Source organism: Sparus aurata, chromosome 12 (assembly GCF_900880675.1).
Source record: "Sparus aurata chromosome 12, fSpaAur1.1, whole genome shotgun sequence".
NCBI classification, from domain to species: domain Eukaryota; kingdom Metazoa; phylum Chordata; class Actinopteri; order Spariformes; family Sparidae; genus Sparus; species Sparus aurata.
The window spans coordinates 4,469,832-4,495,464 of NC_044198.1; the positions used below are offsets into that span (position 1 = coordinate 4,469,832).

The following is a 25,633-nucleotide window of genomic DNA, read 5'->3' on the forward strand; positions in this document are numbered from 1 at the left end:
GTCATTATTCAAAGTATAATATTTTACATACATCTTCAAACACGTCTGGAGGGAACGTTTGAAGCTGCTTTAAGTATAGTATTTCATTCAAAAAAGTGATGAGTTGAACAGCTCTGTATTCCAACAGGCATCACTGTCACAGAGTGTGTGGTCAGTGCAGTGACACGTCTCTTCTCCTCCTGCTCATGCAGTCAAAAGAGAAAAAAAAAACATTTTCCGGTATCCCTGCCCACTTTGTCCAGTCAGGACAGAGAACTCCAACTGAAGAGGCGGTCCTGTCCTCCTGTTCAGGTACCCACACCAGGAATGACTAGACAAGGGAAGCCACCAAGTCCAGCGCTCATGCTTACACTAGCAAAAACACAGGGAGGAGACTGCTGACTGAAAAACGGACGTGAAGTTAACTAAATGCCACGTTCAGCAGCTTTAGGTAGAATCAGTTCTTCCAACAGCGACATCATCTTCAAACCGAAGCACCCGCCTCCTCTCTGTCCTCCACCTCCTGCCGTCACAGCTTCGGGAGTGGCGCTTTGAGCTGAGAAGACTTTGTAACAAACGACATCAACAGAGTTTTGCCCACGCACAAAGTAACGCTTTCAATTCTGCTTTATGTAAACAGACTGATGGTCAGTATCATACATATTCATACAGGTGTCTCCCATCCTGCCAAAGCAACACGCTACTTGTCCTTCTAACAACACAAATGGAGCCATTGATTTGCACTGGTTGTAGTGGCTTTAAAAGAAACTGAAATCCAGCAACATTACAACATGCTCTTCTCTTTGATGAAACTATTAAGTTACTCATCTGTAATATAAAACAATGGGTAACAGTAACACCAGTAGATTCCTAATCAGTAGTGTCAGTTATATAAGACGTCACTCATACGATAGTTAATTTTAGCCTTTTTAGGTGGAGGCATGAAGTGGTGGAGCAGGACGTCTCACCTTTTAACATCTGCTCTGACAAAAAAAGGCTCCCATGATTAATAAATAGAATATTGTACATTTGATGTTTCGATCAGGAACCTTTTGGTAGAAGGTGTAGCCTTCCGAGAGACCTGATGAATGCCGGAGGAAAGAGCTTTACATCAGTCTCACCTGTTAGAGATTAAAACAGGAATTAGTTTTTTAGCTTGCCTGCTTATGATGCCGTGACTGAAGACTTGCACAAATGTGTTTTCACTTCAGGAGGTCATTTTGAACTGGGTGGCATGTTAATGAGGGAAGTGAAAATGGAGTGTATAATGTGTTTAGCCTGACCTGATGAGAAGAGCTTTCTCATTCTATGTACTTCACTTACTGAGACTGATGTGTCATTGGCTTACTCAGACTGTAACATACCATGTGAACTGTACCACCTGAACGCAGTGAAGTGGGTGAACACTAACTTGAGGAAGCTGAACTGGACTTGCTGAAATGAGCTGTATACTGGACCGATGGTGCAGCAGCACACTGAGTGTGGCCGGTGTTGTGTAAAGCTCTATTATTATACAGTGTGTTCAACTATAATCCTCTGTTACACACTCTGTGTGAGGAGACAGAGCAGCTTTTGCAGCATATCTGCAACGTTTTGGACCAGAATTAATTTCAGTGAATCGTTGCAATATAGACGACTTTCAAACCTTCAATTTGGAATCAAAGGGTTTTTTTTTTTTTTTTTTTGCCTGGGAATATCAACCCACCTAGACAGTTTTGGAAGAGCCAGAGTCTATAATGGAGAACTTAGACTTAGACTTAGACTTAGACAACTTTATTCATCCTTTTGGGAGGTTCCCACAAGGAAATTGAAGCTCCATGTCACACACAGCACTGTTACAAACATATAGAGGATCAAGAAAGAAGAGACACCAAAGTACCTGACACCAATATAAAGATATAAAAAACAATATAATATACTATGCATAGATATATAAATATATATATGTATATATATAAATATGCAATAAAAGAATATAAATATGCGTACATATAGAATATACATGTAAATATACATATGAAATAAATATACATATAAGTAAATGAATATAAAAGAACACTGTAAGAATAGAAATATATGTGTGTGTGTGTGTGTATATATATATATATATATATACATATGTGTATATATATATGTATATATATATATATACACATATGTATATATACACATATGTGTATATATATGTATATATATATATGTATATATATACACATATGTATATTTATATGTATATATATGTATATATATGTATGTGTATATATATATATATACACACACACGTAAAAGTGTACACAGGTACACAGTATCTGTTATGGTTCTGTTGTTATTGCACATGTTTATTGCACATGGTTATTGTATTGAACGTCATCATATTAACTGCTAGCTCGTCAGCTTGCCAGTGACAATAGCTGAGCAGCTAGCCCCGCTTGTACCAAACTTCCCGCACCACCTACTGTACGAAGGCACATGAATTTTGCTGTGTCAGCAATGGTCTGACCATGGAACTTTAAGTGGCACAAGCTTCCAGTTTGAAATGGCACCTCACCATGGGAAGTGGGACATGAGTTATATTGTTTATCAGTGGCATGTGGTAGTAGATGCCATCCGTTAACTGTAGCATACCACTAAGTATCAATGTATTTGACATACCATTAACCAATTTTCAATGTGGCCGTCAATATGAGAATGAGCATCAGGAACTGGACTGACAGGAATTGCTCATGATCTGCTCCTGAAAGCTACACTGACTTCACTGTACATGCACAGAACATGAAAGATTTTACTCGAACCTGTTGTCTTTAGATGAACTGAAACACTTGATCAGTGCATATAAGTCTGCAGTTACATGGATAATAAATTCATATTTTGATGAATATACTATACTCCTAGTGCTGTCTAGCAGAGCTGCTTGTCAACATGTTGTCCTTGATCCGATGCACAGAAACCTTCGAGGCTTGGCAGGACGTTTTTTTTTCAGACTGTGTACTGACACAGACACGTGTGAACGCCACCTCAGTGACAAGTTGTTTCATTGGATTGTTTCACAGTTGTGTTCAGTGGGTCCACCCAGCAGTCACTGTATATCACTGTCTTGTTTACAGTCGCAGTCTCGTAACAGCATGTTCAATCTATGTGGAGAAACGCTGCAGACCGAAGGACATGTTTGCTCATGACCCTGTGTGTGTGTGTGTGTGTGTGTGTGTGTGTGTGTGTGTGTGTGTGTGCCCTTGTAATTTTAACTGCCAGCACCAGTTTTAGACTTGAGTGTAAAGAAATTGTGTCTTCATTTCTTCTTCTATTGGCTGTTTGAGGGTTAAGACTAGGTTTTAGAGTTAGGGCTATCAGGTATACAAGGGAGTGTGTTATTTGAATTTTCAATCATTTGAATTTAGCAGGCTCACCTGGGTCAGTGTGTACATTCTGAAGCACTGGTTAGTCCTGTGGTTTATTTCAAGTTACATAAGCTATGGTCTCTCTGTAGTATCATATAATAAGCTTTATTGGAATTGATTATCATTACATTGTTAAAAAATATATAAATACTTATTATTGAATATTACATTTTCAAAATAAAACAAAAAATTAGCAGACATTAAAGAAAATAATAATAACACATGCAGGTGTTGAGTGTAGGAGGTCAGAATCAGATAGTGTGTGTGACTGCAGCGGCTGATGTGTGGTGCAAGGACACGGCTTCCAGGAATACTGGTCAGGTGATCCAGGTAACACAATTTCACCTCAGCTCCACACAGCAAAGAACATGCAAAACACACACATGCACACACGCACACACACACACCCTACGGGTCGTAGGGTGCCGGGGTTCTTCCCCCTCATCACTAGTAGCTACATCCTGGAAGCTGATTTAAGGGAAGGAAAGCGAACAGGAAGATGGCAGCTGAGCAACAGCAAACAAATCACACACAGGAGACACTGCAGACAGGACAGGGAGCCTGAGGCAGTGCAGCGGCCACCACAGTGCTCCAGCCTTTAATGTGACAAATGTCCGGTCTGTAGAGTACAACAACAAAGCCCAGCCTCTGGTTGGGAAACTGCAGTGAACTAAGAAGGGTCCACTCGATATGCAGTCAGTGAGATTGATGTTCATACACACTCCAAAACAGATCATTCCATTGACAAAGAAATGTGTATGATTTTTGGCTTTGCTGGAAGGATGGACTCATCAGTCTGTCAGTCTACCACTTCGGTTTGGACTGACATTTTAAAATGTATTGGATGGATTTCTTTGGAATGTTGCACACACATCCATCTCTGGTGAACGCCTGACTTTTCTGCTCGCTCCACCATGAGGTTCACATTTGCGGTTGTGAGCGACTTTTGGGACTTATTACCACGTTTCCATCAGGATGAACTGCAATGACTCCATGATCCTTTGACTTTTCATATTGTGCCCTTATTTTGTCCTGGGCATGAGCACCACTATTAAGTGCCCTGTTAGAATAGCCAGAAACGCATGCTGTCTTGTATACTACAATGTGACCAGATGCAGACGGACATCCTGGTATTTTTGACATACTATGTAATTGGGCTAATTAAATAATTTCCTGACACTCTTAATATGTTCGTGTTGGCATTGAAACACAGTCTTTTTGTTATCAACAATGGAGTTAGATTGCTAAATTGATGGAAAGAGTCACCTATTACTAAACTGTGAGGTCCAGATTGAGGGGGATACCGTTTCTGCTTTTGAACTTCTAAATGTCATTTTTTAAAATGTATTTATCTCCATAGAGGCAGAAAACTCAGAAACACTCCTGAATGGATGCCACTAGAGCCAGAACATTTCATAAGATTTCAGTCAGTAGTTAAGGATCTCTAAACTGAAACAACTTAAATCAGGGACCAAGTTTTGTCCCATTGTGTTACTTTCATGCTGTGACCTTTCACCCCTCACCTCTCTTGAATTGTAACATTTATCTAGAAACAAAAACTGTATTCTGTTGGATAAGATTCAAATGTATGACATTAATGTTTTTGTACGGTAAAATGAAGACAATAGGCTTGCACGGTTTTCATACTCTTTATTTATTGGTGCCACGGTGTGTTCAGGGACCTCGAGCAGCCACCAGCAGCTCCTACAGCAGGAACAACAGAGCTTTTTGCAGGAATAAAAATATATTAAACAAAACTTCAAGAGATAAAAACAGAACATGTTGTTTTAGATTTCAAAGTGAAGATTGTCGCTTGTCTCCTGTCTGAAGTTCAGACACCAAAAACCACATTTCTGTCTCTTAGCTTTAAATTTAAAAAGATTTTTATTATCTCAAGGTTGTGTTTTTTTATTCGATTTGAGCCTGTGAACTACAGTTTTAGTTCCGTCTAGCAAAGAGTCCTCATGACCAAGACTTTTCAAGGTTTTAGATGAGAGCATATAAGTTACATTTAATTAACCAAGTCACATCATGTTGAGTTGCAGCACCCTGATTGGACTACAGCTACTGTAGGTCTTTCAGAGAGTGGGTGGGGATTATGGTAACAGACTGTGGCTAACTTCACCCATTGAGAGCTGCTTTTGAAACCAATAATTTGTTGTGTCAGGAAGACCTGAGCTCCAAAACAATCAATAAAGTGATCATTTAGAAGCCAAGACGCCTGCAGAGGGAAACCAGATTTCTCGCGTAGCATCAGAGACCTCTTGTAGTTTGTGGGCGAATAGAACAACCTGGGAAACTTTCATTCAGTCAAGCCGTCACAACAAGCTGAGAGGAAAGGGGAAACAGGGATTGATAGGAGATCTTTAAATTAGCATCTTATTAACAATCAAAATGCACTTCACTAAAAAAACAACTTTTTTCTATCTGGCCGAGTAATACAGAGAATCGTCTATGCAGAAACATTCATACATTTGATTTAGACTCTAGGAAGATGTTATAAAAAGAGATGAAAACATGCAGAGTGAGGAAGGAAAAGGGAACAGACGGAATGACAACATAAATATATGAAATGAAAGAAAAGAGTAAAGGATGTGAACAACAAATATAAGTTGACAAACGATCACGGTTTCAAAAATCTTCCACAGCAGGACAGAGAGCGAGACACAGGGCTACAGAAGTCAATTCTAGGTTTTTTTCAGGTAACTTTTCTATTTATAATTTTTTTTTTTACTTTTGTAATACTGTATTTGTGTTCAACAAATATTATAATCAATAAGATAGTAGTAGCAGCAGCACGTTTTTAATTTTTTTTTAATGTTTTAATTTTTTTGGGCTCTGTTTTCCAGCTGCAGTGGATGATGGGAACTGACTCAGGTCAGCTGAACAGTTAAGGGTCACGCTGGGGTCATTTGTTCTGAAACCAAAACCATCTTAACCACTAAAACCATCTGTAACACTGCTTTATCTGTATCATAACATCAACATTTTTTCGTTTTTTGTCAAAATCAGTTTTGTAACAGAATATTTTCTGGCAACTCTGATGGGCAACATTTCCTGAGGAGCTGCCTATATAGTGCTTCTTTATGCAGATGGAAACACTGAATTCAATCTTTCACTTTCTCTGACTCTGTTGCCTATTGCTGAGGGAGGTGCCCATCACTTTTACCAAAAGAGCAGCCTTAATGTCACCATTTGATCAAAAAGACTGAATGGAGTTTGAATACTTTGATTCGACGAGTTTATTTTGACAGTGAAGCAGGAAGATGGGTTCAGTGTAAAGGTGGTTTTGGTAAACAGGTTCCTGTTTGGTCTCTAGGAGGCACTGACTGGCTGCAGAGGCGGGCAGGGGGTTGAGCTGCCTTCCTGTCGGGACAACAGGACACTGCAGACACCCAGACCTCCTCCTCCTCCACCTGCTGCCCCCTCCTGGACAGCTGTGGTGGTGACGTCTTCATTGTAGAGGCGTTTGATGCCATCGTAGAAGTCGTCCACCTCCATCTCCTCCACCTGAACACACAGGCACACTTACTGTCTTTTGTGGCTCCGGTCTAGAGCTGAAACTAACAACTGTTTTCTTTATCAGTAAGTCTCCAGCATAAAAATGATTTGGTCTATAACAGCTCAAGAAACTATGAAAAAGAAATGGCACACATTTAGATTTCAAAAGCCGAAAGTTTTTGCTTAAATAAAAATCAAATCAATCAGAATTGTTGCAGATCAATTTTGTGTTGATTGACTTATCATTTAACTGATTACTACACAAAGTTTTTGCTGTTTTGGTAAAGAGAGAGATAGTGTTACCTTGCGCTTGGTTGAGGCCTTGAAACGCAGTGTGACCTTCTGCAGGTGGTTAAGATGGCGGAGTTGTTTGGGTGGAGAGAGTAGAGCTTGGATGTTGCTGTTGGTAGAGACGGAGCTCCAGGGCTGTTGGCTCCCCTCCTCCCCTCCAGCAGTTGTCTGTGGCTGGGCAGGGCTGGCGGTGACGATGGTGTGGTCCCTGGAAGACTCGATGGCAGAGGTGATGATCCCTGGAAGGAAAGAAATTACAGAAATACTTTACTACTACTACTACTACTACTACTACTACTACCACCACCACCACCACAACCACTACTACTACTACTGTAAGTTCTCTAGTAAAAATCAGTATGCAAAAAACAAACAAACCAACAACACAGATGCAGCAGAACCAGGGATATTGTCTTTTATATTCCATACATTCTTCCTTGACAAAACCTTATTCCTACATTCCCCATAATGCAGCTTGACTATTGAGAGTCTGGTCAGAGATTCTGGTGTTTTAAACTAGCAGCAGCTAATGTAGCCTCGAGAAGATTTGAGGAGTGGGCTACAGGGGTCCGGAAAGCTCACTTCTTTCGAAAATCAAATCTCTCTGGAGCCACAAAAGATTTCATACAGCATTTTTCACAGATGCAGTAGAATTCCCTGACTTCCCCTTTGAACATACCCAATGTGCAGGAAGGGAGTGTGGGGTCCTGCTGCACAGTGGTTTGGCTCTGCAGGGGTTGGTAGATGTAGACAGTGTTTGGAGGCAGGGAAGCTCTCAGTGTGGAAAGACTACGGGCCACTCGCTCTCGACTCCGAATCAACTCAGAGCTGTCGATCTGAGAGAGAGAGAGGTAGAGGAGGAAAGAAGGACAAGGAAGAGAAACACAGGAGAAAGGAGATGGAGACAGCAAGTGAGCAAGACATATACTGTCTGGCAGCTGCAGCATTCATTACAGCCCCAGAAAGAAAATGCTGGAAGACTACACAGGGTCAGGGGTAAGACACCAAAAAGGGAAACTTGATGGTTTCTGTATTTTTACTCCTCAATAAAAAAAAAATGGTTGAATTAATTTCTGCTCACGCTCTCTGACAATTTCTCCAGATCTCATCTTTCCCCTGTGCTGCACTGAGATGTCATGTTTAGCACTTTCTGTTCCACTCCCCATGCCTTTTGTTCTCTGTTTGTCCTTTCTCAACATCCTTGCACACTAGCTTCAAATTGTGTATTATAATTTTCTCAGACCCTCAGCTTTAACCTAAGGAAATATTTGGTAAAATATGTTGTTGCTCTTCCATTGAAAAAAATCTGCTGATGTCAAGATGACAGCTGTCCATTTTGGGCAACTAAGTTAAACTTGTATAGAGTTTCCTCTTTGCTCTGGTTTTCACAGAAGCACAATCTGAGCATTCTGTTGCTCTTCCATCAACACTGTCCCCTGTTTGCTTTGGTTACATGATCCACACTGAGCATTTAGAGCTTCTGACTGGCCACAAGTTGCCACTAGTAAAAAAAAAAAAAAAAAAGGCTCGGTCTAGTACCTGTGCCTTCCTCAGCAGGTCGATGGTAAGAGCCAGCCAGTCAGGACAACAGGTCTCCAGCTCCAGGGTGATGAGGGCCAAGGCCAGCATGGATCCTCTGAGCTACAGGAACACATGGGGAACACATTTCAGACATGTGACAAGTCAAGATATATCAAATAAAATTTGCAACTCAGAGGGTGACTTGCCTTGGTGTTAAAAAAACAGAATATGTTATAATTGACCACTGTGACATAGCCACAGAGGAGCAGAGACATTTATGGTGCAGAGTAAATTGTGTGTGTGTGTGTACCTGTATAAGAGTGTGGTCAGCGAGACAGTCGTAGAGTCGGCGTGTGAGCAGGGCAAGATGCTGAGAGCGGTTCAGTCCCAACATGGAGTCCAAAAACCCAGAACGACATGACAGCACCATCGCATGGAACTATGGGAGAGTGGGAAGAAGAGGAGGGGATAAACTAATCATTATGGGTCACCAATTCAAACATTTAGATGGCTGGTGTAGAATGACATGTTATTTTAAAAGTAATACATGTTTTGTTCCATTTTTTTAAAATGTCAGAATCGAGGCAGAATGAAATCCTGAACCAAACCAGACAAACCTGACTAGACTGAAAGCAGCTGTTAAAAGCTGTGAATCTGCAAATCCATTTTTTCCTCAACATTTAATTTTTTTTAGGAGATGATAAAGTCCTTGGATACTTCTGGTGTGCTGTTATCACAAGTACAAATGAAATAATACAGCAAAAAAGATTCAATTTCACTTTTTTTGTGGGAGAAAATCCATGACATGAACTGGGCAAAGTTCTGAATTCTTGGTGAGAAAGACCCATAAAAACAAAAAAAAACTGTAGGAGGACAGACAGTTACTCTTATTGCCACCAGGTGTCACTGATTAGAGAGATTAGAGATCTACAAACAGGCCACTGGACCATTTGGATAAATATTTCCAGTCATCAGCAATTTAATGATGACAGACCTTAGCATGTGGAAACTGTTTGAGTATTCAACAAATAAGCCATTTAACAAACTTAAAACTTTGCAGGGCCCTGAAATGTAGTGCAGATCTTGTCAGACAAATTGACGATGCGCGTGTATATGAGACGGACTTACGATGTGCAGGAAGTCCAGTGCTGTGGCGGTGTGCAGATCCCAGTTCAGTTTGTCCAGGATGATCCTCTCCATCCTCAAGATCTCTGATGGAGAACAGCCACAGCTGCTAGAGACAGCCAGCTCCTTCAGTGAGGGCACACGCTGAGACAGACACAGGCGCGCACACACAGACAAACACAGGCACACAAAGACAAGCACACACAGGCACAGGCACACACACACACACACTTAACTGAGCTGTCCTGGTGCTGTGAACTCTTTGTTGCAGACTAATATTTAATAGCGGTATGTGTGTGTGATGTGTTGTTTGTGTTCACCTCGTCCTCTTCACAGGTCTTAGCAGCCAGGAAGAAGGAAGCAATGGCGATGCAGCGCAGGTACTTTGGACGGGCCTGAAGACAGACATGCCCATCAATCAGTTAATAAATAAATGTTTACTTTAGACACTTTTACAACGGAGTGCCAAGTTCAATTTGACGTCAAGTTTGCTGAACAAAATGATGTTTTATGTTGTTGTTGTTTTGGGTAGAACATTTCCACTATAGTTGGCGGATGAAAAGGCAGACCACTCTTTCTCCTTAATGCACCTGTGCACCCATACAGGTGTGCTCACTTATATGATCTGATTAGAGCTCTTCTCAGGATTGTGGCCATGTACACCAGTTTCACTACGTTGTACACTGTCTGAATGTATGTGATGAAGATTCTTCTTCTTCTACAAACTGGCACTAATTAACCTTTTTCCAGCAGACATTTTAACATGTTTTAGCAGGAAAAGCACAGGTGTTACTAAAAACATTAACAATGGCTAAACTCCATTTAGAGTAGCAATTTCAAGGGTGATTGTGCATGCTCACTGAGTGACAGGGCATAGTGGTACAATAACTGGGACTCAGCCATAGCTCGGGTTATTGGCTACACTTTTGTTTTTCCTGATATGATAAATCATAATGTCTTTTGTGAGAAATGTTTAGTGCATATCTCAGACTCCTTCAAAGGATTCTCGTTTTAAAAATGTAAAAATTCAGGCATCTTTACTGCAACAAAGGCTCGCCTTTACACCGCCTACTTTTGTCCACACTGAACCAAGCATGTGTATACTTATGGAAGTTACTGAGTCATGTTGCAAAAACAAGATTAATAGGTTCAGATAAAGATAAAGGTAACTAAATTAAAGTCATAAAGATAATTCTAATTAGTTCTTTGAGCTTCGTTTGTAGCTGCACTGATCAATATCCACTTCAGCAGTACTGGTTATCAATAATGCCTACAGCACTATTTGTTTCAGACTACTTAAAACATGAATCAGCGTTTTTGTGGTAATGGACTGAACCCAAAAAAAAAAAAGGAAGCATAAAACATGCGTCAGCAGTCTGTTCTCTACTTCAACATTGGCAGTTCAGATAGCAAAGATCACAAAAATTTGGTTTGAAAGCTCTCTCTCTCTGTTTCATATCAGAAATACACACAGTACAGCTCCTTATAATCCTGGAAGATTTTGTTTGTTAGCTAAAAACATTAACTTCCTGTCTGTTTGGTGTAACGTTGTCCTAATCTAACAGGACATTTAGAAGTGACACTTCCGTGCCTGTGTAAACCCAGACAGTCACCTCGCAGGCAGCTGTTAGAAAAGCCTTGTCATCATGTTGTGAAGTAGTGAAGCTATCAAGACAAAGCTATCAAGCAATCACCTCCTGCAACAAACCAAACTACCAGCAAACTAAAGTCTAGTCTGAGGGGTTCTGTTTTGAATTAAAAGCAGAGACAGAGCTAATATTTTCTTTTGGTTTGATAATGAATATAAGCAGCTCTATTTGGTAATTCTGCTCAAAGAAACCTCTGTATTAAAGCAGCACTGGTGATATTTGAATTTTTACCTTGATGGGAGCTAGAAAGCGGTCCAGGATACTAACAGCCAACACCAGGGTCTCTGGGTACAGCTGCAGTCTGCCATGGAGCTCCGTCAACCAGCGCACAGCCTCGTCCCGCTGGGCAGGGGAGATGTCTGTATCCTACAACAAACAACAATGTTAAGAACAATGTCTACTGCAATGGGGTAGTTTGTACTGACTACTGAAACATTTGATCTTGTCCATGTTATAAAAGGAAAGGAATACTCTGCATTTGGGAAAAGTCTGTTTTGACTGTTACCACAGAAGATCACAGAGTAGTTATTTGTTATATTGAGGCACAAATCTTTTCTTATGATCAAGACTAAACGTTTGTTCTCTCAAGATATTTCATCCCTATCCCAGAAAAATCCCAGGTATTGGTATCTTTTTGCAGCAGTTACCTGTGATATACGACAAGAAAAGCAGCATGTCTTCTATTTTGAAAAGCTGATATCAAAGAATTTTTGCCTTTCTCTCGGCAACACTTGGACTGGTTTCAACTACAGGGCCAAACATTTTGACGCAACTTACTTATCCTACTGAACCACCTAGTTTGAGATACTTAGTGAGCCCTTTGTAACTGACATACTTACACTAAAAGAACAAACAGGAACTACCTAAACCAGCCTGACAACTGGACAAAACCTGATCCAAAAACATAACAGGAATTCCATCTGTTACCATCTGAACATGGAAATAATGCACCAGCTGATGTTACCTTTTCATTATCCATATTATACTGTATGAAGGGTGTTTCATAGCATGTACTTTTAGTTTGTATACTCAGTATGTTGGGCTAATTTTATAATCTAAAGCCAGGAGCAGGCTGCATCTCAACATGTGTAATCAGATCTGGGTTTAACATACCATAGATTCAATTTAGCTGTGTGATAAAAGTTCAAACACAAGTTTCTACAACATATTCAGATTTTATTATAGAGAAACAGTAGAAGTCCTGCTGTAAAATAACCTTATCGCATATAGTAGCAGTTTTTCAGTCATAAACTGTGCTCTGATCAATTCGACAGAGACTAATCAGATAGTTGTGTCAGTCGTTGCATAAACCTTGATAAGGAGAGTAAATAAACTTTTTTTTTTTCTAAGATTTTTTCTAGCATAGACACCTTTATTAAGCAGTAGACAGATAGGAAATATGAGAGAGAGAGGGGGATGTGACATGCAGCAAAGGACCTCCGGCCGGAATCGAACCAGGGTCGGCTGCGTATGTGGCATGCGCTGTAACCACTCAACCACCTGCGCTCCCAGAGTAAATAAACTTTAAAAACTTTTATATCTTTTAAACGTTTATAGCAGACCATCGACACTAGGGCTTGATCATGCAATCAAATCCAATATAATTTCATTAATCTCAAAAGGTCAAATAAAAGTTAGAAAATAACTATCAATCTGTGTCCCTGAGAAAAAAATATTATGTGATGAAAATGTATGTCATGCAAAACTAATCAGTTGTTAACATTAGCACTCATGGTACATGCTTCTTAGTTCTGAAAGAAGATATCAGAGGCCTAGGTATTGTAATTACTTGAAAGACAATATTCAAACGCATCTGGTGATAAAAATTACCAAATACTACCTACATCCCCCACATTAGGTTGGGTGGTGCCTCAACATGTTTGTACTTTTTCAGTTTATTGCTCATAAATATTGTTGTGTGTAAAAGCTGCTGCAATGGCTGCTTCTTAAATGTCTGTTCACCCTTATAACAAAATACATATTTTCTGCCTCCTCCCCCTCCTCCTCCTCTAGCCATGCAGGTAGTAGGGCTACATCCAAAGACTTATTCATCATTGATTGACCATCATATATTTTCTTGATAAGTAATAAAAAGAAAAAGCAATCATTGGTCCATAAAACATCAGGAAAACACCTGAAAATGCATCACAATTTCCTAAAGCTCAAGGTGATGTCAGTGGCTGTCTTGTTTTCTGCAATAAACAGCCAAAAAGCCCAAAATATTCAATTGGCTACAATGTAAGACAAGATAAAAAGAACAGGAAGTTCACACCTTTGAGAGGCTGGAGCCATCAAAAGCTGGGCATTTTTGCTTTGGAATTGACTTAAATTATTAATTGATGACAAAAATAGTTGTTGTTTTACTGTCAAAATATCAATTAATTAATCGTTGCGTCACTCACAGATAGAACTTGTTTTGGAATCTCTGCACGAAGACATCATTCTCATATTAACTGAGGTGAGTGGAAATTTCACATGTGGTGCTTAAAGCAAATGACATTTGCAGAGCTCAACAATAGCACGTTTCCAGAAGGGCTGTAATGCCCACACGTCACTCTCAAAGGATTAGCAGTCTGGTATGAATGGGTCAACTATGGCTTGAATACAATCATTTGTGGGTGAAAGTGGTTTCATATAGATGATAGTTATTATTCCCCAAAGCAGCTGTAACACCAAATTACAAGATGCTTTTACTATTCTACCAACCAACTATAGCTTTACTAAACAACAGACCCTTCAAGTAATTGTTGGTTACATGTCAGAATGTATGCTGATGCTGGAAAATTCACAACTCCTGGTAAAATTGGCCAATGATTATGACAGTTTCCTGGCCATACAGTAAGATCATATTAAATCAATAATTTCTTGAAATTTCAACTTCAACACTTAAATTCAAAAATGTTTCTATTTTTGATTTGTCTTGGAGCAAAATACCCTGGCTAAGTGAGTGGAATGCATAACACTGGACTAGCAGCAGGAGTCAAAGGTCACAGTCCAACTGTCCCTGTGAGCCAACCAATCTGCAACTTGACACCGTTCAGGCTCTCAGGTCCTAGCTGGCCAAACTAAAAACAAGTGGCCTAGATCCAGCCCATTTCCACTACTGGACAAAAAAGACAAAATCTATCGGTGACTTCCACTTTCTACTGCTTCTCCAAGTTACAGTGACAGGAGGCTAAGCTAAGTAGTCTAGACACTCCTAAGAAACTTCCTTTAGCTCATTCTGGGGGGATCCTCAAGAGACATGTAGTCCTGGCAGTGTGTCTTACAAGTTAAGGGTAACTGGAGCATAGACAACACTTGCCTTGGACACAACCACCCATTTATGCCAGTCCACTGTCACATTCCCAGACCTCAACATGACACTGAAGAGAGGTGTGTAAACCAGTAACAGTCTAGAAGGCCTGCTCGATATAAGCAAAGGCTGCAGTGGGCAATAATATTGTTCAATACTGCAAGGGCAATAGAACTTGGGATATATAAACAAATATTGAAGTCTTCATATTTGCTATAAAGTTTCTATGTATTTGAGCTTTAATAGGTTCACTGATAACTTATAATTTACATATGAATACTGTTAATCTGACGGTAGATGATGGATACCTGGGGCTGCATTTGGTTAGCCAAATGGTGTGAATACATGGACCATGTGTCTAGGGCACCATCTGCTAGGTCAAATGTTGTCATGCCCAGTTTGAATGCATGAGGCATGCAAATATTTTTTTTTTTTTTCAGATGTACATATCACGATGACGATTAAATACGATTTATCAGTCAGCACTACTCCCTAATGCCTGGTCCTGCAGAGCTTTACATCTTCCTCAGTACTCTCACCCAAAGAGATTGGCAAAGATTCCTTTGAGTCTTCTGAGACTGCCCTCTCTACAGGTTCAGAAGTTTGTCAAAGTGCCCTGTTCACTGCCTGGCATTGACAACATTGGAGCTCAGGAGTTCTCCAGCTGGGTACAGCCTAGGAAACATCCTGTCTCATGAGTCAGCTGCTGGTTTGGAAGAACTAGGACCGTCTCTGTTGTGGAAGTTTCTCAGGAAAAAGATCCCTTATGCGACACTCTCCACATGCAGCCACCAAGAAACTCAAAGAAGGTAATCCAGATACTTTGGATAGAGTTATATCTGTCAAAAAGTTGTATGTTGTTGTCTAGGCCTATCAGACAAAGTAGTCGGAGGTTGGAAATTTCTGAGTTCTGAGTTGTCTGGGATGCAGCACAAGTCTTTTCTACTGGTTAACCAGGTACCATTCGAAGTCAGATTCTTCTCTCATGCTGATCAGCAGCCTGTATATCTTATGTCTTTGACAGAGGAAGCAATAACAACAGTCAAATAACCATTGAAAGATTTAATTCAACCAAGTCAAACATTACATCTGCAGGAGTGTATTTTACCCAGCAACATTACCAATGTTTATATGTCCCTGTGGGAACCGACTGCCTCCTTAACCTCAACAGTTAACATGACGTTAACTTGGCCAAAGGCACGGATGTGTCAGAACTGTCCCAATGCCATCATTTACAGCCTTTTATTGGCCCCTTTATTATCAGCACAAAAGTATACACAGGCAGGTCCAGGGACTAGACATAACCTAGCAGGAGGAATAGGTTCCCATATACCCTCATGACATTTTTGTTGGTTTTAGGATCCTTGTGGTGTCTGGTTGAGATTTTTTCATGTTGATATCAGCTAACAGTCAATGGGGTTTATCTGGCTGCCTTCTTGAAATGATATCCATGCCAGTGGCAAAAAATTATGATTTTCATAACTCCTGAGTCAGACAACATAAAAAGAAAGGTTATTGACATGGTACAACCACTCTTTAGTTTTGAAACACATGCAAATAACAAATGTTAGGGTTTGAACAATATAAATTACCAAAGAAGATGGGTTTATTTGTATATCTCAATATACACTACTCAAAATTAGTTAGGGATACTGATATATATTACTCAGTGTTTCCTCTACATTCATTTAGGAGTGGCGGCCCACCGCTCCTTCAAATTTTTTATTTATTTATTTTTTTTAAATTGTCGCAAATACACCACCGCCGCATCATATCTCCACCTTCACAGCAGAGTCCTCCTGAGGTAAACTAGACAAACTATCTTGCTCAGTATCTACTCTTTGGAGTAGACGTTAATTACTCGCGAGAGCGCGGCCTTGAAAGTGACATCACGTCAAGCACCCAGGTACCAGGTCGGAGAGTCAGAGGAGTGTCATCTTGAAAATAGGGCAACGACTCACCGGAGAAAAGGTAGACTTATTAGCTTAAGAAAACTTATAATAGATTTTATAAGTTCAATAGACATTCGCAAAATATTGATGGCCAGCTAAGGTTACGTAACATATCGGTAGCTTAATTAATTGGGCCCGGTGCCAACTCAATTCAGTGTCGCTAACCTGAGTAAACTAATTGATAGCATTAAGCGAATATATACACGCCATGATGTGACTGCTGACTGCATTTTCAGATGAGCTTGTTCAAATATTTCTCAAAAAAGAGAAAGACACTTGATGAAGATGATGCTAGTCAGGTATCATTAGCCTTTTACTGACTCAAATGATGATGGTTAGGTAAAAAATTGTGTTCACACTTGTAATCAGATGTGATGTGAGTGTAAATTATCTAACGTTAATGTTTTATGTAATCGTATAAGACAAGTAACATTAGACAGGGAGGAGCAGTGGAACAAAGTGAAGGAGAGCAGAGTACAGCAGGGGGAGAGCAAAGTGAAGGAGCAGGAGAGCAAAGTGATGGTGCAGGAGAGAGAGATGAGAGTAGAGGAGAAAAACCTAAAGGGAAGCGCAGGCTATGAAGCTGGGACCTTAAATTAAATTAAATTTAAATTAAATAAAAAAAAATATATATTTTATTGTTGTATATTTTGTTATTATTATTTCTTTTGACATTTAGCCTTTAAAAAGCCATTTTCCATGAAGGCCATTCAATAAAAAGGGGGATTATGCTGGGCATAAAAGTAAAATCTGCAGTCAAGTGTCATTTGTTTACGCCGCCACGACTCCCCGGAGAGCCTGCCCCCGCTGCTGAAAAAAATCCTAGAGGAAATTCTGTTACTGTTTCACTTGACTGTTTAATCTGTTCACAAAACAGAAAATTTGCATTTTGTAAATATTTTTGGTCCCCAAAAATAATGCAACACATTTCAATTGACTTTCATCGCATATACATGCGCATGCCCATATCGCCATATCCCTTACTAATTTTGAGAAGTATATATCCAGCATCTCATTAGGCTTTATTGGCCCACATCGACAGTGGTTTCCAAGCCACGTCAACCTGTATGTTTAGCTTACTCCTCTGGTGTTCCTCCATGATGTGTTTCAATTTGAATATATTTTCCTAGAGGTTATCCCTCTGCTAATTTCATGAGGAAGTGAACTGAATTACCATTGAAAAATAACAAAAAGTCATTCTTGGATGGAGAACAGAAGTTTCCCTGATTAGCTAACCCGAGGACACTCTAGGATCCAAAACCAGACAACACCAGATGGACAACAGGAGGCTGATTGCGATGCATTTGTCAGATTTAACTAGCAAAGACATGAACATGTGGCAGTGACTCAGCAGCAAGAGACCTAGATTAACAATCAGAGATTATCCCACTGCTAATTCAATTTAACTTGAGAGGACACATATAGATCACCTGTTCATCTATACAGAAATTGCAGGTAGCTGCAACAGTGGCACCAACACAAACAGAATAAGGGAGGAAAAAGTAAAAAGCACGAAGTGGACACACGCTGTAAGTTTGAGTTGTGAAATAACATAACTGAAAAAATAAAGACATATTCACGCACAAACCACAATCAGAGATTATCTGCATCTAACACACACGTCTTGATCACACATCAATGTTGGAGAGACAAACTATCGCAGTTTATTTTTCTTGATATTCTATGCCTTTCGGTTTATCCGTTGTTGTAACTGCAGAACTGCAGGCTTCCTATATAGAGATAACAATACTGTTATTGCCATTAGATGAATTGGCATGATTAGCTTGATTAGATGAGGCCACAATCACTATTTCATTTGGGCATTAAGGAGGCCCCATAGGAAAATATGCAGGTAAATACAACAGTGCTTATGAGGGGAGATACAGGATAAGGGTCAACTTTGTTATTGTCAACCACTGACAGAAATATTGCAAGATGCTAAATAATATTATATTTCTTCTAAAATTGGAACAAAAATATTTGTTCCATGGCAAAATTGAGACAGAAACCAAATAAGAGGCACTTTTGAAAATGAAAACTATGACAGAGTATTATAATTTTCATCATAAATAAAGACATGATAAAGCTGAAGATGGATAAATTTGCTAATTAACTAATTAGTGTTTGAATACAAAGTAATTTAATGATATGCCTATAGATGTCTCATTTTGATTTGATTAGCTATCTTTTATTGTATTAGGCTATAAGAAGGAGTAAGTGCAACCATTTCAATCTTCACCTAGATGTCCACTATAGGGAACAGCTATACTCTATAAGTAGAACTTTTATTCTTAGGCCACTAGGATCTTGAAGTCAAAGCCTACACTGAAGGAAATGGCAGGATTTAATTTTATTGTGATTCTATTCTATGATTGCATGTGACAAATAAACTTGATTATACATTATTTATTATTGCCTTTATTAAACTGAATTAAAGCCCTGTTGATGTATGTGTGAAATTAGGACTATAACCCTGTGTTGAGTTTTTAAAGCTCAATGATAATCATTTGCCACATGATTGCTCTTACTTCACCTAACCAACAGTATGAGTACATGAACATTACACTCCAAAACCATGGTCATTGATGTGTTGCTAAAACAGCCACTTGATACTCATACCTGTCTACAAGGATTTAATCCTGTTCAGCCACAACACTATTAGTGAGGTCCACTGATGTTATTGAGGTGTTCAGGTCTGGCACACAGCTGGGTTCCCAGTTAATCTTAAAAGGAGTTGCGTGGGGTTGAGGTCAGTCAAGTTCTTCAACACCAAACTTACTAAAATAACTCATGTGCTAAAGAAGTGCTGAATGATTCAGGGTTTGAAGTAACTTCACAGGTATCTGACATCATGTCAGGACACACCCTCAATTGGGTGAGGCCAGCTAAGGGTGTGATCAAACTAAACATTTGTGACATCATTCAAGTACGTGAGTGGAGATGGGCAGACTGGGTGAGACCAGCTGAGTCCGGTGATGTGACGAAACCAAACGTCTGTTAGTTGAGTCTTTGTTCAATGACTCACTGTGTTTCTGATACATCACTCCTTCATGATGATATGCTCTCTACTGTCATGTCTGATGCATCACAGCTGAGAACAGACTACATACTGCAAAGAAAAACTATGTATACTACAAGTTGATTCTCATCATATTTTCTTTATAAATCTAAAAAATAAGCTCTCCAAGCTGGTGAAACTGTATCACCTGTTTCAAAGAACAAGTCAATTTGTGTCATTAATTCCTAAAACTCAATCTTTAAGCACCTTTAATCACTTACACTTAATTGTCTCTTCAGCTTCTTTAAGGACTTGGCACCTAGAGGCTGGATATTGTCCAAAAACTGATGCTATTCTATCCACACAAAGGCTAGTCACAGAAATATATGTATATAAAGCATAAATTAGGTTCCACACTTAAACAAACGCTTCAGCCTCATCCAGCAGTCACACTAAAGCCCCTTTCCCCCATGCACTGTAACTCTAGATTTATCCAAAGTTTATCTGGAGGAGCTGTTTGTCCGAACACAAATGTCTGCATTACTTGTCCTGGACTTTACCCTGCAAGCTTCATAGTCCTAAGTCCGGGGGAGCCACATGTGTGAATAGAGCATACAACTGTCCCAAGTGAATTCACAGCAAGCAAATGGGCATGTTGATGACCTGTAATCTTAGTGCTGGTTAAATGAGCTGAAACACTTATTCAAACTCACAACAAGACATGCGAAAAAGTCATTTAAAGTGTTCATTATTCTACAAAACATCTACCCAGAAAATTGCTCTGCTCAGTGTTTCGCATTTCCATATGGCTCAGTGTTGCAGTGTGAACTTAAACAAGCGTTTGTTTAAGTTCACACTGCTGCTGAAAACAGATCAAAAATGCTGCAGCTTTTCTTCCTTGTATGGTGGGTACACCTTTGTATACAAAGAGTAGCTGCTTCATACTGCTTGCGTGTATATTCTTTTCCACTCCTTTGGTAATATTGCCCAAATGTCCAAATACACGTATTATTAATATTGACGCAAAAATAATCATCATTACGGAGCAGCCTTTAGCCTCCTACCATGGCATCGGCCCTTGCACAAACCATATAGAATATTTCTACACATGTGAAACACGAAATTTCCTGTTGTGTAGTGCTTTTTTGAACAACCAAACGTGGACAATATCCTGATATGTTTCTGTGGATCTTGTTCAGAGTTCCTATGTGAAAGGGTCCTTGGACTGATCAATTTATTCAGCACTTCTGCTAAAACTGCAGCTCATTCCATTTTAATTATTATTGGTAAAGGTAGATTTATTGTGATTTTTTAAATCAGAAGGATTTAAAAAACAAAACAATATTTGAGTCCTGCTACATCTAATTTGGAAAATGGAGTGCTGATGATAAATTGAGGAGTCTCATGACCTTGGGAATGTACCTGCTCCGTACAGCAGCAGATACTATACTATTGCATCTTCTTTTAGAAATTCTGTTTCAAAAACCAAGTCGACCTCGTTCATTGCTTCAACTTCAGCTTTTGCCCTACAAAAACATTTCAAAGGCTACAAAAACTTGACCTATAAAGTGACTGAAACTATTGTTTCAACTAGGGTTGCCCGATACATCAAATTTAATCGCAATATCAACATGTGCAAAAGACTGCCTGACACACGATGAATACGAAAAATCATTTTGTTTACATGCACACACCTTGAGCATGCCAACATTTAGCCCATCAGACGGAGCCCTGGATACAAGGGCCAATCAGATGAAGCCCCGGCTAGCCGTTAGCTACCCTGACAAAATTAATCGGCATCAGATTGGTGGTGATTGCCAGGTTATGATGGCTGAGAAAGGAGAGAAAAGCAATGAAAATGTGGTCAACGAAGACCTTGTGGTGAAAAGTAACAGCACTTCTGCTACATGGACTCATTTTGGATTCAGGAGAGACAACGTGTTACAAACACAGATAGCCTACTGTTTAAAACATGCCAGGCAGTTGTTGCAACTTCTAGAGGAAGCACAACCAACCTCCATCACCACCTGCAATACAACCATAAAGACCTACGCAAACATTTCAAAAATAAACGTTAGCCATCATTAACTGTATAGTTGATAATATGCAAACTTCAATAGTTGTTTATTAATCGCAAGTTATATAGTCATCACGATATACACAGTGACATAGCAAATCGCAGAATTTCCTCATATCATGCAGGCCTAGTTTCAACTACAAATTTTCAGCAGCAAGCACATGTTATGTTTGCCTTTTTCTACTTGTTTCAGAAAAAGTTGTTTATCAGAAATTAAAACAAAATCATTCTGCAGTTAGTACAAATCATAATATTCAACTAGAAGCATTTAGTGGAATTATTGCACTTATTTGGGAGAATGATGAAGTTTGTTTTCTCCTGACTGTAAAATAAATACTTGTAAATAAATACAAGAAAAATAAGCCTGTTATGTCATGATCATAACACAACTCTGTATGAACCAACTCGTCCTCTATGGGTTAGTCTACTTTTTTTGATCACTGAAACTTTTTCAAATGTTAAAACTGCTAGAAACATCTGGCTGTAACATCACACTGTGCACAAAATACACCAAAACTCTGAATGAACAACCTGAGACTGCTGCAGTATGGACGAAATTGTTTGAGGGTAGACTTCAGCGCCCCAATATTTTTTTTCTCAATGCTGACATACATTTTTTCAATGAAATGGTCACACCAGAATAAAGTCCTCACCTGTGAGGAGGGCTTCTTTGGCACGTAGTTCCTCCACATCTTGGCTTCCCTAGAAGCTGCCTTTTCTAAAAGAAAAGACAGCTTCTGGCTTCCCCAGGGTTCGTGGAACTTCATTCTTTCCTCCCCTGGTTGAGCCTACCTCCCCACTGGATACAGCTACCTGCACATGGACACAGCACATTGGAACATTGCAAACTGCAACTCACAGGTGAGTTTGATTTATACTTCACAAAATGAATGTAATGTGACAGTCTAGGCTGACATAACTTGATGACTACACGAGATGAAAAAATGAAAATTTCTCTTAAATCTTAATGTTTTGTACTCACAGTTTGGTGCCAAATGGGGCAAAAGGGTTCAATGTTCTCACTTTTCGCAATATAGTAAAGTTTTTATGCTATTACAACACTGGGCATTGCGGGCAACAGAGGTGTGCATGAGTGTAGTGTAGGATGTGCAGGATGGACAATATTTAATGAAGGAACCCTTTTTGGCTAATGATGATGCTGTATCTATTTGCCATCCCTCATCACAGGTTTTTTCTAGAATACTTTTTAGAGGACTAAGGGGTTAAAATTACCAAGTCATTCCCTATCAAAAAAACATAAAAATTGAGATAAGTAGTGATAAGCGGTATGAAGATTTATGACAACATGATAACAGAAATGTGTCAACTGTCAGTGAGTTATTTTGTTATTTTGTTGACATTGTGTATATCAGGACATATGTGGATGATATATGGACACTGGGAATTCCATATACTCGAATATAAAATCGATAGCCTCCATCCCTAGAGCAAAACATTTAAAGAATAAACAGAAATTTGTGGTGGAAACATTTTTTTTTCTGCTCTCCTATCCTGTTAATAATCAAAGAGATTGTAAAGCTGGCTGAATTCTTTATCAGAGATATGAATATCAAATGTGACATAACATATCAAATGTTTGAAGTCGTGTTTATTTATTCAGGATATTGAAGATTCTGGGAGTTGAATAAGTCAAATGAACAGTTCCCACTTGCTTCAAACAGACCCGAAACACACCGTGGTAATGTAACGTTACCCATTTCTTTGAGAATAACCTCTGTGCCTGCTCTAACATTATTCAGCATAAAGTTGCATAATAGCCCAGCTCACTGAAGTCAAATTCTGAAGAGTGACAGAATGAAATCCAACTTCTTCTTTTTTCCTTGGGAGATACCCTGAACCTCCTTCGGTAGGTCTCATTGGGAACCACCGGGCCTCCCAAAGCAGGTGCATAACCAACGTTTTCCTTTCATTATCATCCTGAACACGACTATTACTGTGAACGGAGCTAATTTGACAAGCTGCAGTCGCTAGCAAGTGGCTAGCCGACCTGACGTCGCGCACAAACTGGCACGCATAAAACTGGTATTCAGTTGGAAATATATGTTGAAAACCTTGGTCACTAAGCTCCCCGTAGACATGTATAATGAGTTAAAGAGCGTTTACAGCGAGGTCTACGCTAACTATGAAGTAGGGACATTTAAATGGGTGACTCATGTCCAGTAAGTAGTCGTAGCCCGAAGCCTTACCTCCCCTGCGAAGCGGAGAAAACCACAGTTGGATTTCATCCGGTCCTCTCAGTTCAAGGATAAATAAAGGGGTGAAATCGGGGACCCGTTTTATAGTTTAGTCGTCCATCTTGGCGTCCATGGTGCTAAGTGGTGGGGAAAAGGGGTTGTTGTAAAAAATGTATAAAAATAAAAACGGAATATAGACTGGTGCGTCTACTTCCGAGGAGGGGACTGGGGGAAGAGAGAAGGGACATAGGCCCCGCCCATCTCCAGCAGGACCAGAGCAGAAGGCCCAACAAAGAGCCAGGCCACACCGCTGACAATTCACAGCCAGCTGTTACTTGTTTTAGCCGGCTGCATTGACAGTATTATGTATTCCATGGTTGGGTCAATGTAGCACATTATTTCATATGTACTGCATCATTACACATGCGATTTAACCAGATACATGCTGTGTTTTTGTTTTTAGTTCCCTAGTTAACTAAGCAGCATAGATATTATATAATTTCCATCATGTATGTTGTATTAACGTTTATATCGAGCATTCAAGCCATTTAGCGCTCAGTGTTGTACTGTACTGTGTTACAAGTAGAAGAGGCATTTGGAGGAACATAAACGACAACATGACAGATGCAGTAACGTGGGCATCAGAGAAACCACAGAATGAAGTCGACTGTACTCTACTATGACTACAGTTCTTATAAAAAAAAAAAAAAATGTCCAGAGCCTTCAAATACAGTGAGTATGAAAAGCATTGACTGCATTACTGATTTGAATCTTGTAAAGAAAGAGTAGATTCAGATTCAGATTCATGATTTATTGTCCCTGAGGGGAAATTCATTTTCACAGTTCTGTTCCAAAGACACCAGCACACGTCCAACACCAGCACACGTGCAACACCATAAAAATACATACATACATATACAGATAAACCAAAAAAAAAAAAGACCACGACATCTATCGCCTGCTGTTTAGAGCTGTGATGGCAGAGGGGATGAAGCTTTTGCAGAAGCGGGTCGTTCTGCAGGACAGTTGTCTGAACCTTCGACCAGAGGGGAGGAGGGTAAAGTATGGATGTAATGGGTGGTGGGGGTCATGGGCTATGTGCAGCGATTTGCGGATGGTGGCAGTGTTAATGAGGGCTGGCAAACTTGGAGTTGGAAGGCCAATTAATTTTGAGCAAGTGTGAGTGACTCTGAGAAATGTGTTTTTGTTATTGAGGGGCAGCATGGTGAAATAGCAGATTGCACAGTACAGGAGAATGGATTCAATGATGCTGCGGTACAGAAGAAGCAGAAGGGGTGGTTTGATGGACAATGATCTGAGTTTACGGATGATGTGGGTTCTCTGCTGGCAGCGCTTAATAATGTCTGAGGTGTGTTGGTTGAAGTTCAGTTTATTGTCCAGTGTGATCCCGAGGTATCCGAAACTGTCCACAATCTCCACTGGCTGATTGTCAATGTGTACGGGTTCATGAGGAGTGGTTTTCCTACGGTTGTCGAAAATGAGTTCTTTGGTTTTGGTGACATTGAGAAGGAGATGATTGTCCTTGCACCACTGGGAAAAATGTGCAACAGAGTGTTTGTATGCTGTGACTGAGTCCTGGTCCGAGAGAAGAGCCAATATGGTGTCAGTGTCATCAGAGTATTTAAAGTATTTGG

The 25,633-nt window shown here is 39.7% G+C and overlaps 1 protein-coding gene across 1 annotated transcript; it reads right to left on the reverse strand.

Moving 5' to 3' along the window:
• Positions 1-5,007: 5,007 nt before the first annotated feature.
• Positions 5,008-24,262, reverse strand: ccni (cyclin I). The gene is made up of 10 exons (XM_030436211.1): positions 23,991-24,262; positions 22,437-22,596; positions 11,693-11,827; positions 10,133-10,207; positions 9,816-9,956; positions 8,998-9,126; positions 8,706-8,807; positions 7,846-8,002; positions 7,179-7,405; positions 5,008-6,884 (listed from the first exon to the last, which is right to left on the reverse strand). The coding sequence occupies exons 2-10, from the start codon at positions 22,548-22,550 to the stop codon at positions 6,690-6,692; spliced, it is 1,275 nt and encodes a 424-aa protein (XP_030292071.1). The 5' UTR covers positions 22,551-22,596; positions 23,991-24,262; the 3' UTR covers positions 5,008-6,689.
• Positions 24,263-25,633: the final 1,371 nt, after the last annotated feature.

Excerpts from the sequence above, each read along its gene's own strand:
- ccni (XM_030436211.1), bottom strand. The coding sequence starts at position 22,550 with ATGAAGTTCCACGAACCCTGGGGAAGCCAGAAGCTGTCTTTTCTTTTA. Across the intron at positions 9,957-10,132 it reads AGACCTGTGAAGAGGACGAG|CGTGTGCCCTCACTGAAGGA; the intron begins GTGAACACAAAC and ends TGTCTGTCTCAG. Across the intron at positions 6,885-7,178 it reads AGGCCTCAACCAAGCGCAAG|GTGGAGGAGATGGAGGTGGA; the intron begins GTAACACTATCT and ends CTGTGTGTTCAG.